This window comes from Budorcas taxicolor, chromosome 2 (genome assembly GCF_023091745.1).
Source record: "Budorcas taxicolor isolate Tak-1 chromosome 2, Takin1.1, whole genome shotgun sequence".
Classification (NCBI taxonomy): Eukaryota; Metazoa; Chordata; class Mammalia; order Artiodactyla; family Bovidae; genus Budorcas; species Budorcas taxicolor.
In genome coordinates, this window is record NC_068911.1 from 16,938,941 (window position 1) to 16,954,577 (window position 15,637).

Here is a 15,637-nt window from a genome sequence, read left to right on the forward strand (position 1 = left end):
CAAAGACCAGACAAATTCCTTATTATACAAAAGATGGGCACTGGGTGACCCAAGCTGAGCTGATGAGGTGCAGCCCTACTGCACTTGAGCTAGAATTATTGGAAAAGCTATGATCTGTCTCTGCTGGGACCATGAAGCTAGTAGAATGTAAACTTGGGACTCTGGTGGCCATCTTGCTCCCTGGGAGAGGGCAATCTGCTTGAGAAGGAAGATAACCGAGAGGAAAGCAGAGCTAAGAGACAGAGCAAGTTCACATGGACCCTGTTTGAGTCTCTGGCTCCTGCCATGCCTCACGTCATTCTATCTCTGATTTTTTTTTTTTTTTTTTTTTGCCATGCCACATGGGGTCTTCCTAGACCAAGGATGGAACCGTGCCCCCTGCAGTGGAAGCATGGAGTCTTAACCGCTGGACTGCCAGGGAAGCCCATACCTCTTACTTTTTAATTCTGTGAACCAACAAACTCCCCCTCTTTTAGGACCTTAAATGGAGTAGGGGAGGCGGTGGTCCGATTACTTGTAGCTGAAAGCATCCTGAATATTACATCCCCTGTTCCTAAGGAGGAAGAAGTGTTTTGCTTTTCACATTAACAGCTTGCTTAACTGGGCTCTGGACCCATCCTTCCCCTGGGGTGGTAATTGAAACTTCACTTCTTCAATTACCATCCCTTCTACTGGATCCTCTCTCCTGACTTCAGACAGAAAATCCAGCTTCCCTCAGGATATAAACAAACAAGCAAACCTTTCCATCCTCTACAATCCTCCATATCTCCTTCCCTTTTTGGCCAAACTGTGTAGGATAACTTCACATTCCTACCCCCACTTGTTCACCTTCCATTCATCCCTCAGTCTGCTACCATTGGCTTCTGCTTCCTTCACTTCCCTAAAAATGACTCTCAACAAAGTCACTAAGCAATCTAAGTCAATGTTTTCTATAGGAGACAACAGCAAGGCCCAGTCCCATGGATCCCTTGTCATTTGTGTATAAAGTGTTTGCTCAAACCACCCCACCCCACCCAATTTACACGCATGCTCACATGCACAGGCTCTTATTACCACACCCCCTGGTCTTTGGTGTGTGGTGTTTTTTCATACAATTAGACCTTCTAGATGTTTTTTCTTTTTCTTGAGAACTGTCCTGTCCTCAGGCTACTGGAAGCTTTGCCTTGATGAAGTGCCTGAGAATTGACATCTCCCAGGGGAAGCCCTAGTTAACAGCTGAAGAATGTTGGTACAGGAAAGGTCCAGCTCCCTTGTTTCTGGATAAATCTGAGTCACAACTTACATCCAGAACTTCCCTGAGGAATCAAGCTGAACTGCTCTCACACCTTCTCTGAGATCACACGTTCTCTCAGTTTCCTCTCCTGCCCCCTCCCACTCTTACTAGTTTCTCCTGGTAGCACTTTAAAAAAAAACATCATTTGCACACAAATTCTCATCTCTGGGTGTGCTTCTGGAAAACTTGATCCAGGACATCCCGGCACTTTCTACTTTTTTTTTTTTTTGCCTGCCCGTTAAATGTGGTTTCCCTAAATTAAGTTCTAGGCTCTCCTCTCTACAGGTATTACCAGGACAATCTAATTCATGTCCATGGCTTTAAACACTACTTGTGTCTGATCACGGATCACACTGCTGAGACTGTAGATCTGTCTGCTGGACAGCTCCACCTAGTTGTCCTCAGACATCTCTTACACCAATACAGTAAGTCATTAGGCACATGTGACTATTTTAATTAACTAAAAAAACCCTTCAGTTGCTTAGTCACACTAGCCACATTATAAGTGCTCAAAACCCACATGTGGCTAGTGGCTACCACACTAGGCAGTCCTGATAGAGAACATTTCAGTCATTGCACAGTTTATTGGACAGTTTAGACAATATTTCCAAACCTAATTCATCATCACTAGCCCCTTTCTGTATTCCTCAACTTGTCTCTCTTCTGGACAACAATGGGCCCACTACAGAGAAAGGGTGTGTGAACCTGTCAGGGAGGAGAGGGGTGATCACAGAACTAGAGTCCTTTCCACTGACATCTTCTGAACTGGAAAGACGGATGGACGAAGATGGTGACGAAGACCTTAACAAAGGCCATCTGGTGAGCTGATGCTAATACGGTTAGAGCTGGGGGAGAGATGGGGACTAAGACTGGCTAGGCCAAGACTTTGTGTTTCAGGAACAGCAAGCGATCCAAGCCAATCAGCTAAAGTCAGTTCTGGAAATTTTACTGCAAATCTCAGAGGAAAAACATACCCCTACAAGAGTTGCTAGGCTATTAGGACTTAGGTTTGGAGCTATAGAAATCTATTTTGCCACTAAGAGAGGCACGGGGAGAGCTCAGTGTAGAGGTGAACCACAGGTTCCTGATATCTTTTGGCCCTTTTATTCAGCTGTTCCTGAAGAAACTTGATCCATTCTTTTCAATGGCTTGAGTCCAAAGAGTCCCTTATTGCTTAGGCCAGTGGAGATGGGTCAATGAGAGATCTGAGTGACTAGGATCTCATCGTGCTCATGATTTCAACTGCCCTCTACTACACCTTAATACCGTCTCAATTTCTATATCTGGCCTTGATGTCTCTCCTGAGCTCCAGACTGTATGTCCAACTGTCTCCTGACGTCCCACAAACACGCCCAAAACTGACCTCATTGTTCCTACCGCCCCCACTTCCATTTCCCAAGCTGAGAGATGGAATCTCCTGGAACATCCAGTACTTTGTCAAAGAAACCACCAAGGTCGTAAGTTCAGGCTCCGCCTCCTCTCAGGGCCTCACCAAGGTCACCCGCATCTTCCCTCCCCCAGCTCCTTGGGGGCGGTGCCCTCGAACCCCTCAGCGGCCCAGGACGGCGCTCTAGGCTGCGGCGGGCCCTTCAAAAACCCTTCTCAACTCGCTGGTTTCCGGTACCTGGCTCCTCTAGCCTCCGTCAGGCCCTCGAGACTCTACTCCACTAAAGTCCCTTCTCTATGGTTGACAGCTCTCCTTTGTCCCGACTTTCCTCCGGGAGGATGTTCTGGTAGGACCCAACCCCTTCTTATGGCTGTTCCTGCCGACCCTGGTAGGTGCAACTGGAGAAGTCACTGAGCCCTCCGAGACTAATACTTTCAGCTCTGGAAGGGCCGCAAGCTGTGGGAGGATGGCGGAAGTGAGTATGAAGGTGCCCTTCCTTCTCCCCGCTCTTCTCTATGGTCGCTTCCTACGGTGACGGGAAAAAGGGGGTCCCGGCGCCTGCGCAGAACCGGGCTGGGAGCTAGTCGCGGAGGGGGGGGTGGGGCAGGAGCGGGAGCTGCCGCCGCCGCCGGAGCTAACCGCGGGGACCGAGATGCAGGTGGGACCGGAACCGGAACCCCCCTCTTCAAGTCCCTCTTCCCTCTCCGCGACCCGGCCCCGGCGCTTGCGAGGACCCTTGGGTGGGGGCGGGCGTGGGGGGGGGGGCTAGAGGCAGGAGGGGCTCCCGGCCGCAGAGAGTGCAGCAGACAGGGCTGCTTCCTTGGGGGCTGCGGCCCCGGGGAATGGGCGGGTAGAGGGTGTCCGGGGAGGAGGGTCGGGTCGGAGTGGATTGACCACCGGGTCCGGAGGGTCCGAGCCAGGAGCGGAGCCTGCACCCTCCACCACCCGCCCTTCGGGAAATATCAGAACTGAGCCAAGAGGCAGGTGCAGTGGGAAAAATGTATCTGAGTCCCGCTTGACGAAAGAGAAACTGACTCACCAGCTTAGGGCCCGCAGGGTCAGCGGGCCTGAAGGGGGGCTGTGTCTGCCTGTGGTGCAGAGGGTTGGGTGGGCCGGTGTGAGCTGAGGTGGCCTCTGCCTGGAGATTGGGCTCTCTGTTGTGTGTACACCTCTTGGCTCGGTTCCCCCGTGCTCCATGACTCTCATCTCCTGGCGTCTTCTCGTTGGTTTGGAATTGCCCCTGTGGTTGGAGCCATCTGAGTGTGTAGGGTCCAAGCCAAAGAGAAAGGGGAGGGGGCGCTGACCTGGGTCTGAAGAGGAGTCTGGGGTTTGGGGAGATTCGCCTGAACTGCCTCCACCCCCTTGGTGCCAGTCATCTTCAAGTATAACATGGGGGAGGAACACTAACAGAGGAGCCATGGGCTTGTAAATTCCCTGCCCAGCTTTGCCACTTGCTAGTTGTAAGACCTTGGGAAGGCTCTTCCTTTTGCTGATTTCTCTTTGAGAAAATCAGAACCCCATAAAGATAGTAATAACGACTGTCATTTGTTGTGTACTTACTTTGTGTCAAGCCGGGACACGTCCTGTTTAATTCTCCCAACAGTTCTAGGGGTTAGGGATCATTAGTCCTGTTTTATAAATACGAAAACCAAAGCTCAGAGAGGACGTGTAATTTGTGCAAGATCACCCAGCTAATAAGTGGCAGTGATGGAATTTCATCCTAAGTCTAACTCCAGAACCTATGGCCTTAACCACCAAGCTAACCAGCCTTTAGGGCACACTCCTCTGTGAGAGAAGAGGAAGGTGAGAAACCCAAGGCCCCAGCTCTCTGTTTTACCTTGCGGCCAGCAAAGACTCGCCCAGACCCAGCCCACACTGCTGTTGCCTCTGGGCCCCAGACTGGAGGGCCACTCAAAAAGTGGGCTCTGGCCCTTCCAAGCCTTCCAAGCTTTCCAAGTACAGTGCTTGGGTACTGGGCCCTGGGGTTGGCTTTCATTGGTCTGTCCTCAATGAGCAACCTCCGTCCTCAGTGATGGACCATGGGAGGCAGGGTCTCTTAAGCTCCACAGGCCTGGCTCCCCTGCAAGCTGGGGCAGTGAGGGGCAGTGACTTGAGACGGGCACAGTCAGTGCCTGGGGACGAGGGCTGTGCCATGGGAAAGACAGGAGACTTGGAGTTCTGAAACTCTCTGAGCTCCGGGTTCCTCTTCTGTTACAGAGGTTGTTAAAACCTCTCGCAGGGAAAGGTAAGAGCGGCAACTGGGAAGCAGGTGATAAATATCGAAGGATCATTTTAGAGAAGGGAGGGAACGTGAAACAGATTCCTGTTTAGAGGAAGGCGCTGTCCAGCCGTCCATCACACCTGGAGCTGAAGCCAGGGAATGTGGATCAGGGAGGCAGCAGGAGGAGGGGTGCAGGCTAGACATTGGAGTGGGGGACGGGTGGGGGTGGGTGGTTGATTGGCTGGGGCCTGTGGGGCGCAAGGACCTGGGGAAGGGCAGGGAGGCAGTGTGGTGTGTGTTCCCAGTTGCGCTCAGAGGAGGGGGTCTGGCCCCGTCCCACCTCAGCAGTGACTCCATATATGTGCCTCTTCCTTCTGCAGCTGCTGCCGCTCACCCCGTGTCTTCTGGCCGCTTCTCTCTTTGCCGCCCCTCCCCACAAGCTCCCCCTCTCCGCCTCCTGGGGGCCATCATGAATGGTGCCCCTTCCCCAGAGGATGGGCCCTCGCCCTCCCCTCCCCCGTTACCCCCGCCGCCTCCCCCGAGTTGGCGGGAGTTCTGCGAGTCCCACGCCCGGGCGGCCGCCCTGGATTTTGCCCGCCGTTTTCGCCTCTACCTGGCCTCTCACCCCCAGTACGCAGGGCCAGGGGCCGAGGCCGCCTTCTCCCGCCGTTTTGCCGAGCTCTTCCTGCAGCACTTTGAAGCGGAGGTGGCCCGGGCCTCCGGCTCCCTGTCGCCACCCCTCCTGGCTCCTCTGAGTCCTGGTGTGGAGGTCCCGCCACACGACCTGTCCCTTGAGAGCTGCAGGGCGGGCGGGCCCCTGGCTGTGCTGGGCCCTTCTCGATCATCTGAGGACCTGGCCGGCCCCCTCCCTTCCTCGGTCTCTTCCTCTTCTACGACCTCCTCGAAGCCGAAGCTCAAGAAGCGCTTCTCTCTCCGCTCAGTGGGTCGCTCGGTCCGCGGTTCGGTCCGCGGCATCCTGCAGTGGCGGGGGACCGTTGACCCGCCCTCTCCAGCAGGGCCCCTGGAGACAGCTTCGGGGCCCCCAGCGTTAGGTGGGAACAGCAACTCCAACTCCTCTGGCGGGGCTGGGACTGTCAGCAGGGGACTGGTCAGCGACGGGACGTCCCCCGGGGACAGATGGACTCACCGTTTCGAGAGGCTGAGACTCAGTCGGGGTGGGGGGTCCTTGAAGGATGGTGCAGGCATGGTGCAGCGGGAAGAGCTGTTGAGTTTCATGGGGGCTGAAGAGGCTGCCCCTGACCCTGCAGGAGTGGGCCGGGGAGGAGGGGCAGCGGGGCCTACCTCAGGGGGAGGGGGTCAGCCTCAGTGGCAGAAGTGTCGCTTGCTGCTTCGAAGTGAAGGAGAAGGAGGAGGAAGTCGGCTGGAGTTCTTCGTACCCCCCAAGGTGAGGCCCAGCGGAGGTGGGGTGGCTGGGAGCAAGGGGTTGAGCAACCAGGGTGGTGGCTTGGCCCACATACCGAGCTATGCTTATTGTTTGTTTTTTAAAAAAATTTGTATTTGTTTATTTGGCTGTGCTGGGTCTTCGTTGCTGCGTGGACTTTGTCTAGTTGTGGCAAAGGGGGGCGACTCTCGTGGTTTGCAGGCTTCTCACCGCGGTGGCTTTTCTTGTTGCGGAGCCTGTGGCTCTCGAGCGCTCCGGCTTCTGTAGTGTCGGCTCGCGGGCTCTATAGAGTACAGACTCAGTAGTTGTGGCGCACAGACTTAGTTGTCCCGCAGCATGTGGGATCTTCCCGGACTAGTGATCAAACCTGTCTCGCCTGCACTGGCAGGCAGATTCTTTACCAGTGAGCCACCCAGGAGGGCCTGGGTTTTTAAAGCTAGCTCCTGACTCTGGGTTAGTTGCTGTGGGCATGACAGAGAAAGTAGTGTTACTTGTCTAACGCCCTTTGGGTGTGGAAGGAAGGCCGAATCTCTGGAGGGAGGGGAACGATTGTCTCTCCACACCAACAGTCTGGGTCTTGTTCTCGCTCGCGACCTAGGCGTCTCGGCCTCGACTGAGCATTCCCTGCTCCACCATCACCGATGTGCGGACGACCACAGCCCTGGAGATGCCTGACCGGGAGAACACCTTTGTGGTTAAGGTAGGAGGCCTGGGCTCCCTGCCCTCTTGGAGCACTCACGTTAGAGAGAAAGCTCTTTTCGGACATTGAAGCAAGGGATACATGTACAAGGAGGGTGCCTTGAGAATGTGTCCCCAGGGCGACGGCTCTTCTGGGAGGGGGGTGAGCAGGAGGATGTCCTTGCTCCTGTTAGGGGTGCATTAGGGCCTCGACACCTGGAAGTGGCCTGTGGGCCTCCTCTTGTCCCCATAGGTGGAAGGCCCCTCGGAGTACATCCTGGAGACAGCCGATGCGCTACATGTGAAGGCCTGGGTGTCTGACATCCAAGAATGCCTGAGCCCAGGGTGAGGAGCCTGACTTCTGTCACTGAGGGGCCCAGGGGTGGGCTTGGGGAGCAGCTGTCTGCCTCTCCGCGGTGACTTGTCCTCCCAGCACCGTTTTCCCTGTCTCTGCAGACCCTACCCTGCTACCAGTCCCCGCCCCATGACCCTCCCTCTGGCCCCCGGGACCTCCTTCCTGACAAGGGAGAATACAGACAGCCTGGAGCCGCCCTGCCTGAACCACTCGGAGAGTCTGCCCAGCCAGGGCCTGCTGCTGGGACCCAGTGAGAGTAGCGACCGCCTTTCGCAGGGTAAGGGTGGGGCCTCAGAGAGCTGAGGACCCTGGGACCTGTTATGTAAGCCCCCCGGCCGGCAGGCCCGGGCCCTGGCCCTCTCTCCAGGCTCCGCTCAGCTGCCACCCACCAACATTTGACTTTTGTCCCTGAACAGGCCCAGCCACAGTTTACCAGTTAGAACCGTCATCATCACTGCCCCGACCCAAGCCCCAAGCCCCCCCTTCTCCAGCGTTCTACCCCCGCCCCGCCACCTGCTCCTTCACCACTTTGGCCGGAGATAATGGTTCTCTTCTCCACGCTCGCAGAACGCTGTGCACATCTTTGTTGTTCTCTTGCTCTGCATCTCCATGCACATGTTGATGGTACTAGGATCTCTTTTGAGTCCCAACTTTTAAACACACACATACGCTGTCCGCACACATAAACACAAAAAGATGTGTCTACCTGGCCCCGGCTCACCTTTCTAGACTCGACTACACTCTTCTGATCCTCCATTCTGAGCTTCAGTTTCACTGTACCTTGCACACAGCCTGTGTAAACAAATGTATTAAAGAATCTAGAGGCCAGAATGGACCTTACCAGGTCTTCAGTTCTGATCTCCTCATTTCTCAGGCAGCTAAGAGCAGAGAGGAGAAATGACTTTTCTGAGGTCATCCAAGGATCACTGACAAAGACAAAGGCTATGCCAACTTGATCCTGAGCCACAGTGCCCTGCACCCCGCAGATTCCTGTCCTCAGCACTAATATGTAGGACGCACCTGTAGGCTCCTGCCTGCTGCTCAGCAGACACTCAGGAACTCCTAGTACCTCCTCGACCTAGGCTAGGCTCTGGGCATGATGAGGAGCTCAGAGCTGCCCTGTGGGCTCACGGTCTAGCTGAGTTGACATCACTCCTAAAATACAGGGCTCCCACCTGGTGAGCCTGAACAGGAGGCCTTGGGAACTCGGGAGGAAGAGAATCAGGGAAGGTGGGCTAGATGAGGAGGAGTTCCGCACAGGGGAGGAGGAAAGAACGTGGCTTGGAGAAAGGAGACGGTGTGAGCAGAGACCTGAGGTGGGGATAGCCCTGGACATCTGAGAAAGTTAGGCGGGATAATTGGGCTAAATCAGAGGACACGGGAATACAGGGTAACCTGAAGATTAGGCTGGTTAGGTTGACGGAATTCACAGAAGTAGAATCTTTGATGCCACTGAGAGTTGAGGGCTTTGTCCTATAGACAAAGAAAGTACCTATTTTTAATGTGAGAATACTTGAGGGGTTCTACCCCCCAATTCTGCAACTATAGAGATGCAGTAATTTCAACTGTTGGTTCAGAAGAGATGTGGGCACATTTGGATTCTAAGACCTTGTTGATATCACTGCAGCCCTTTCAGCAGTGTGTGAAGTATAAGTTAGGAGCCACCGATGAGAACCATCAGGCTCAGTGCCTGAAGAAGGAGCCAGCATTTCGGCCAGCTGACGCCAGTGCCCACAGGGTAGCCTGGCCGCTGGGGAAGTGGGTCCGGCAGACCAGTCCTCCCAAAAAGAAGCTTCAAGTTCTCAGTTTTACTCTCCCGTTTTTCTTCTAGGGGCCTACGGGGGCCTGTCAGACCGCCCCTCGGCATCCATCTCCCCCAGTTCCGCCTCCATTGCCGCCTCCCATTTTGACTCAATGGAACTGCTTCCCCCAGAGTTGCCCCCACGGATCCCCATTGAAGAGGGACCCTCAGCAGGGACCGTTCATCCCCTCGCAGCCCCTTACCCACCCCTGGACACTCCGGAAACAGCCACAGGTACCAGAGGTGTGAGTGTGTGTCTGCTTCCAGGCCTGGTGCCCACCTACCTAAAACTCTTGTCTTGGGATCCTCAGGGGTCCGACCTGGGGGGCTCGGGAGTAACCCATGAGGGAAGAGCAAGACTTCTCTTCTCCTTGGGATCAGGGTGGCTTCCCTGACACTTGGTTTCCTCCCCTCTCTCCTTCCTGAAGGGTCCTTACTGTTCCAAGGAGAGCCAGAGGGAGGCGAGGGGGACCAGCCCCTCTCAGGGTATCCTTGGTTCCACGGGATGCTCTCTCGACTCAAGGCCGCCCAGCTAGTGCTGGCTGGAGGCACTGGCTCCCACGGGGTTTTCCTGGTACGTCAGAGTGAGACAAGACGGGGTGAATATGTCCTCACTTTCAACTTCCAGGGCAAGGCCAAGGTGAGTGCCTGAGGAGGAGGCTCCATTGCAGGCAGCGGGCCTGCGGGTCGAGTGGGGGAATGCTGCCATCGGGGGAGGAGGGTTCTGTGACTGGTAGGGCTCAGGCTCCCGTTTTATCCCACTCGTCCCGCCCTCAGCACCTGCGTCTGTCGCTGAATGAGGAAGGTCAGTGCCGGGTCCAGCACCTGTGGTTCCAGTCCATCTTTGATATGCTCGAGCATTTCCGGATGCACCCCATTCCCCTGGAGTCTGGAGGCTCCAGTGACGTTGTCCTTGTCAGCTATGTCGTGTCCTCCCAGCGACAGCAGGGTGAGCAGAGCAGGTCTGCAGGGGAGGAGGTGCCCGTGCACCCAAGAAGTGAGGAGGTGTGTGTGCCAGCAAGACGGGGTGGGGGGCCCAAGGAGGAGAGCGGGGGCAGAGGAGATGCCTGTGTGTTGGGTCTCTCGGGGAAAAGGAGCCCATGGGGACGTAGGAAGGCAGCAGGCTCCATGCTGGAGCCGGGAGGAAGTGGAGAGCTGGGTTTCGCGCATTCCCATTCCATCGGCCCGTCTGTTCCATCGTCTGTCTGTCTCCTAGACGCGTCCTCCCTGGCCTTGTCTTTGCCCTCATCACAGCCTCGCCTTGGGCCTGCCCTTCTTGGGGGTGCTCGGTCTGATCCCCCTCCCTCTTCCCTTGGTGTCTGATGTCCCTGTCTGATCTCTCCCTTTTCCCCACCCCCAATGTCCCATCTGTCCCCACGTTGCCCCTCCCCTACCCCCCCCCCCCCAGGCCGGGAGCAGGCCGGGAGCCATGCAGGGGTGTGCGAGGGAGATCGATGCTACCCCGATGCCTCCTCCACCCTCATGCCCTTCGGAGCGAGTGACTGTGTGTAAGTGTGGTCCTCCTCTCACCGCCGCCCATGATCCATCTTCCATGGATGGGGGGATTGCTCAGGAGACGGGATCTGGGGGAGATAGCACATGGCTCCAGGGAGGGGATGAGTGAAGGGGAGGCTGCTCCAAGAGCTTGCCTCCCTCCACCATCAGTCTGTCTTCTTACCGTTCCTATCCAGAACCGAGCACCTCCCATGACCCACCCCAGCCCCCTGAACCCCCTTCATGGACAGATCCCCCACATCCTGGGGCAGAAGAGGCGTCGGGGGCGCCAGAAGTGGCGGCAGCAGCAGCCGCAGCAGCCAAAGAGAGGCAAGAGAAAGAGAAAGCGGGCAGTGGAGGGATCCAGGAAGAGCTGGTCCCCGTGGTTGAGCTGGTCCCCGTGGTTGAATTGGAAGAGGCCGTAGCCCCAGGCACGGAGGCCCAGGGAGGCGCTGGATCTGCTGGGGCCCCCGGGGTGACCCTGATGGTGCAGCTCCAGCAGTTACCACTAGGGGGCGACGGAGAAGAAGGGGGCCATCCCAGAGCCATAAATAACCAGTACTCCTTTGTGTGAGACACCCTACCCCACCCTCTCTCTTCTTGCTCCCCAGCCCTCAGTTGGTGAGATTGGGGCTGGGCTGAGACACAGAGGAGCAGTGAGAATCCCCTTGCCACATGCTTCCTGACCCTTGATGGCCAAGGGCACGTATGTTGGTACAAAAAGGTTCAAAAGCCCTAACTCCCCAGTTCATACACTACAGGTGCCCCATCCCCTGGGCAGGGGATTCAGGCTCCATTACCTCCCTAGGGGCTCTTACGGTCAGCCCCATCCCTGGGGGCCATTTCCCCATTAACCACCCCTCAGCCCAAGGAAGGGTGAGGGGGAAGGGCTGTCAGTTATATTAAGGTGGTTGTTCTTGTTGTTTTAAACAAAATGGAGAAGCATAAATAAATAAAAGGGTTTATCTCAGTTCCATTGTGATGGCTGTGGCCAGTGTTTGCACTGGGGGGCTGGGACTGGCGGGTCAGGAAGGTAGCCCACTCAGTGTTGCCAACTTCAGAGCTGAGAGGCCAGAGGTGTGGGTCATCTTGAGTCCCTGTTGCTCCCAGACCTGAGCTTTTGGCCCATTGCTCCCTGGGGGACTGTCCTGTTTCTTGAGGGTTAAGTGCGGAGCCAAATGGTGCTTCTCAGGGTCTCCAGCCAAGTTCGCTTAATGGGACAGGACCATGAACAGCAGGATCGATGATCTCCAGTCTGTACCGACCTTCCTGCTCTGAATTCTTCAGTTAAGGCTTCTTACCCTGGGGAGAAAACAGGCCAGGAGAGATGGTGAGGGGCTGGGCTAGGGGCACGGTGGCTGTGTTGGGAGATTGAATGTGGCCACCACAGCCTAGCTGCAGAGAGCCCCAGGGGCAGGCTGACCCGCCCCTCTTCTCAGAGCCAAGCTGGAAAGCTGAAGGCTGGATGATAAAGAGTGCTGGCTTCCACTCTTGCCTTTGCTTCTCATTTGCGGTGTGTCCTGGGCAAGGTGTAACCTCTCCAGGCCTCAGTAGCCTCATCGGTAAAATGGGAAGGTTCATCTAGGTTGAAGCCACTGACATGATTTACTTGGCCTGGATGATGTTTCCATTGGAATTTCACATGAAAGTTCAGATCACTGGTTCTTCCCAAAAGTCAGAAGATCCAGCCTCACGTGGTACCCGCCTTCCACATCTGCTCCACGCCCACTGGCCCACTTTACTCAAGGAGGCTCCTAGCTGGGCCTGTGAGTGTTTGAATTTGCGACGTCTCCCTCTCCTCCCTGTACCCCTCCCCCACAGCACCCAGGCTCTGCTCTCTGGACTGAATTGCGGCTGTGCCTTCCTCCAACTGAGGGCACCCCTGGGCTTCCCAGCTCTGCAGGTGCCAACAAGGAGGAGCTGGGTTCTGAAGAATCCCACCTGTTCTGTTGGCCCTCTCCCTCCCCACCTCCATCTGGCTGGGCCCCTTCCCATTCTGCCTCCCACTTCCCTTCCCAGGCACTGTGGAGGCTCCACGCTCACGCCCCTCACCCTCTGCCCCCACCTCCAGGAGGCCCTACCCATGCTTATGACCTTGCTATTCTGGGCCTTGCGTCCTGTTGGGAGATGGACAGGAGACAGCTGGGCTCATGGGCCACCCAGCCTGGGGGCTTGCCGGGGGAAGCTCTCCTGGTTTCGTCTCATCCTTGGGGCTCGCCCAAACCTGGGCCTAGGGAGCCTGGGGATAGAATTGGCCTTGCAGAGGGAGGGAGATGGATTGGGGATCTGGATGCTGTGTTCTCAGAGTGAGGTGGTGAGAGAAAGCTGTGGCGCCCTAGGGTAAGCAGGAGCTCATCGTCTCCTAATCTAGCAGCAACTGCTGCTGTGAGGCTCCCCCTCCCCGCCCCCCTCCAAACCCTGCCAGCCTTCAGGGCCTCGCCTTCTGAAGGTGGGTGGGCAAAGGGTACCAGGACCCCCTCATTCCCCCTCCCCCACCCCCCCAAGATGTGCATATCTTGGCTGGAGGAGCCTAAGATACTGTTTCCCTCTAAGCCTGTCTACTGATGTTTCGGCCGAAGTTCCGAACTGATGGGGAATGGCCAGGCCATGCCTCAGTGGTCCCTTAGAAGTCCACCGCTCCCGTTCTCAGCTCCAGCCCTCAGGATGGGATGAACACCTTCCAAATCTGGGCCTGGAGACCCTGGCGTAATGGTGTGTGTGTTGGGGCGGTGCTCCAAAAGAGTATGCGCCTCCATCCCAGTTCACACCCAGCCTCCCTGACGGTGATCCTTTTGCAGCTCTTGGCTGGTGGCTTTCCCTTCCTGGCTGCCATTTCCCCTCTGGGAAGTTGAGGGAGGCAGAAATGAATAACCTTAAAGGGCCTCGTTGGCAGCGGTGCCCTGTAAAGCCTGCGTCCTTCCCTCAGCCTCATGGTCTGAGTCCCTTGAAGCCACGGTCTGTCCAGTCTTCTCCCCCTTCTCCATGTTTGGGCATTCCTGCTCCTTTAAGACAGTGCCCCTGTCACTCCTCCAGGGGGTGGCGGGGACAGGCCAGCCAGCACCAAAAGGCTTGATACTGGCCTAAGAAGGTAGGTGCTCGGCCAGGTGGAGGTGCCTGGCAGTGTGACCCCCAACACGCATGCCTCCTTGTCTGAGCCCCCCAAACTCCCCCAGGTCACCGCAGGATTCTGCTTCAGGGAGGGATTTATTGGACCCATGAAATGGGGGAGGCAAGGAGCACCATGTCCTTAAGTCACCCGAGAAGCCACCCTCCCCTCCAAGTGCAGGCAGAAGAAAGGATGAGCTGGTGGGGGCAGCTAGATCCTGCAGTGCCAACCACCCCTGCTGGCCTACCCACCCCGCAAAGTGGGGCTCCCCTCTCCTTTGCCCCACCGTCTGCTATACCACTGTCTCCTGGGAACGTGGGTGCCAGACAGGGAAGCAACCGTGAGAACCCTTGCAGCGGTCCATGTGCCTCACTGTGGACTTAGGAAACTGAGCCCCAGACAGAAGGACTTGAGGCCAGGGCTGCTTCCACGAGGCTGCTGCTTCACCTCACTGACCTCGCACCATTCTCTCATGGAACCTTCCTCCTCTCTGCCCCCGTTTCCTCCCCTGCCCACGCCCCAGGCCACCCTCTGTCTGCTCCTCCTGCTGCCCTAGTAGTGACCAACAGACGCCCCTATCCCAGAGCAGGGGTGGGGGTGGGGGGTTCGGAGCAGCTGCTTCTCCAAGGAAGCTGACACCGAGGCCAGCCGCTCAGCAACAACTTGTGGCTTTGCACCCAGCTCTGGGCCCCCACCCACCTGGCTGCCGCCTGCCAGCTCCCTGCTGTCCATTTTCCCCACTGCTCCTCAGACTTCCCTCTGACCCTGGCAGCCTTGTCTCTAGTCCCCCAGGTCTGTCTGTCCTTATTTCCCCTAGACCTGTCCCCATCAATCTGCCCGCGTCCATTCCCTGCCTCTGGAGCCTCTGCTTCCCCAGACCCTGCCTTTGATGCCCCTTCCGTCGCGCCTCTGCCCACGGGGTATGCCCAGCGCCTGAGCACACAGTTCTATCTTCACTCCCCTTGAGCACAGCTCCTTCGGGACCAGGGTGGAGTGCAGACCACATGCCATCCAGGGTCTGCCATGTAAACCCTGTGGATTGAAGAGAGCACAGCGTGGGACGAGGTGACCCTCATTCCATGACTTGGGGTGACCCCTGCCCCCATTCTGAAACTTTGATCCCTCTCTGTCTGCCATCAGCACATTCTGTAGGCTCTTGGGTTTCCCGGCTGCCTGGGTATCCCATTTTCTTGGGGGGGGATTCCCTCTCAAGGATGGGGGGGCCCTGAAGGCTCTGTTCCCAGAGGTTGAGTTAGAGCCATGGGGGGGGGGGGGGTGGTTTAGGGGAGAGACAAGCAGTCCTGGCTCTGCTCACCAGGGCCTGGACACTAAATCCCTTGTTGATGGCTGCAGCAACCCCTCCCTAGGGTAGGGTTACCATCTTCTGCCTTGTCCCCTTGACCCTCTCCCCTCCCTGATTCCCCTTGTCCCTCTAGAGCCACTTCCTCTTGCCCCCAAAGGATGTCCTCCCCCTTTTCAGCCCCCTGAGGGCTGGGTATCTCTGCTGCCATTTCAACAAACTCAGTAAGGAAGGCTGAGACTGCAGCAGTAGAAGTAGGTTCAGAGGGGATGAGATGGGAATGGGGTTCGAGGAAAGGGACTAGAGAGAAGTGGGCTGAAGGGAAGAACTGGAAGGGGTGACTCTGTAAGAAATTCAGTGCAGCTCAAGAAGTCGGGGCAGTTGGGGAAGGGCTCAGCAGCAGAAGACAGAAATTGAGGTCTCTCCCTGCCCCCTTCCCTGGGGCTGGGGCCACCTTAGCTTCCCTCATGAGTGACATCTCAGGCTGCAGCCCCACTGTTCCCCCTCGTCAGCAGAAATATCTCTCTCTTCTGACCCCTCCTGCTAGAGTCCCGGCCAGCCAATCCCTGGTCTGAGGGAGGGGGGAGCCTGGCCCCCCCCCACTCCCTCATAAGGACCAG

The 15,637-nt window shown here is 56.7% G+C and overlaps 1 protein-coding gene across 2 annotated transcripts; it reads left to right on the forward strand.

The window, feature by feature from the left end:
* Positions 1 to 3,539: 3,539 nt before the first annotated feature.
* SH2B1 (SH2B adaptor protein 1) lies at positions 3,540 to 10,952 on the forward strand. 2 transcript variants are annotated; one of them, XM_052636375.1, is made up of 10 exons: positions 3,540 to 4,905; positions 5,262 to 6,286; positions 6,882 to 6,983; positions 7,215 to 7,306; positions 7,418 to 7,593; positions 9,148 to 9,351; positions 9,546 to 9,757; positions 9,895 to 10,066; positions 10,526 to 10,625; positions 10,809 to 10,952. In XM_052636375.1, the coding sequence occupies exons 2-10, from the start codon at positions 5,351 to 5,353 to the stop codon at positions 10,825 to 10,827; spliced, it is 2,013 nt and encodes a 670-aa protein (XP_052492335.1). In that variant the 5' UTR covers positions 3,540 to 4,905; positions 5,262 to 5,350; the 3' UTR covers positions 10,828 to 10,952. The 2 variants fall into 2 exon arrangements, with proteins under 2 accessions (XP_052492335.1, XP_052492334.1); XM_052636374.1 differs by having other exon boundaries at positions 9,895 to 10,122; positions 10,809 to 10,946.
* Positions 10,953 to 15,637: the final 4,685 nt, after the last annotated feature.

Excerpts from the sequence above, each read along its gene's own strand:
- SH2B1 (XM_052636374.1), top strand. The coding sequence starts at position 5,351 with ATGAATGGTGCCCCTTCCCCAGAGGATGGGCCCTCGCCCTCCCCTCCC. Across the intron at positions 6,287-6,881 it reads AGTTCTTCGTACCCCCCAAG|GCGTCTCGGCCTCGACTGAG; the intron begins GTGAGGCCCAGC and ends CTCGCGACCTAG. Across the intron at positions 10,123-10,525 it reads TGCACCCAAGAAGTGAGGAG|GCCGGGAGCAGGCCGGGAGC; the intron begins GTGTGTGTGCCA and ends CCCCCCCCCCAG.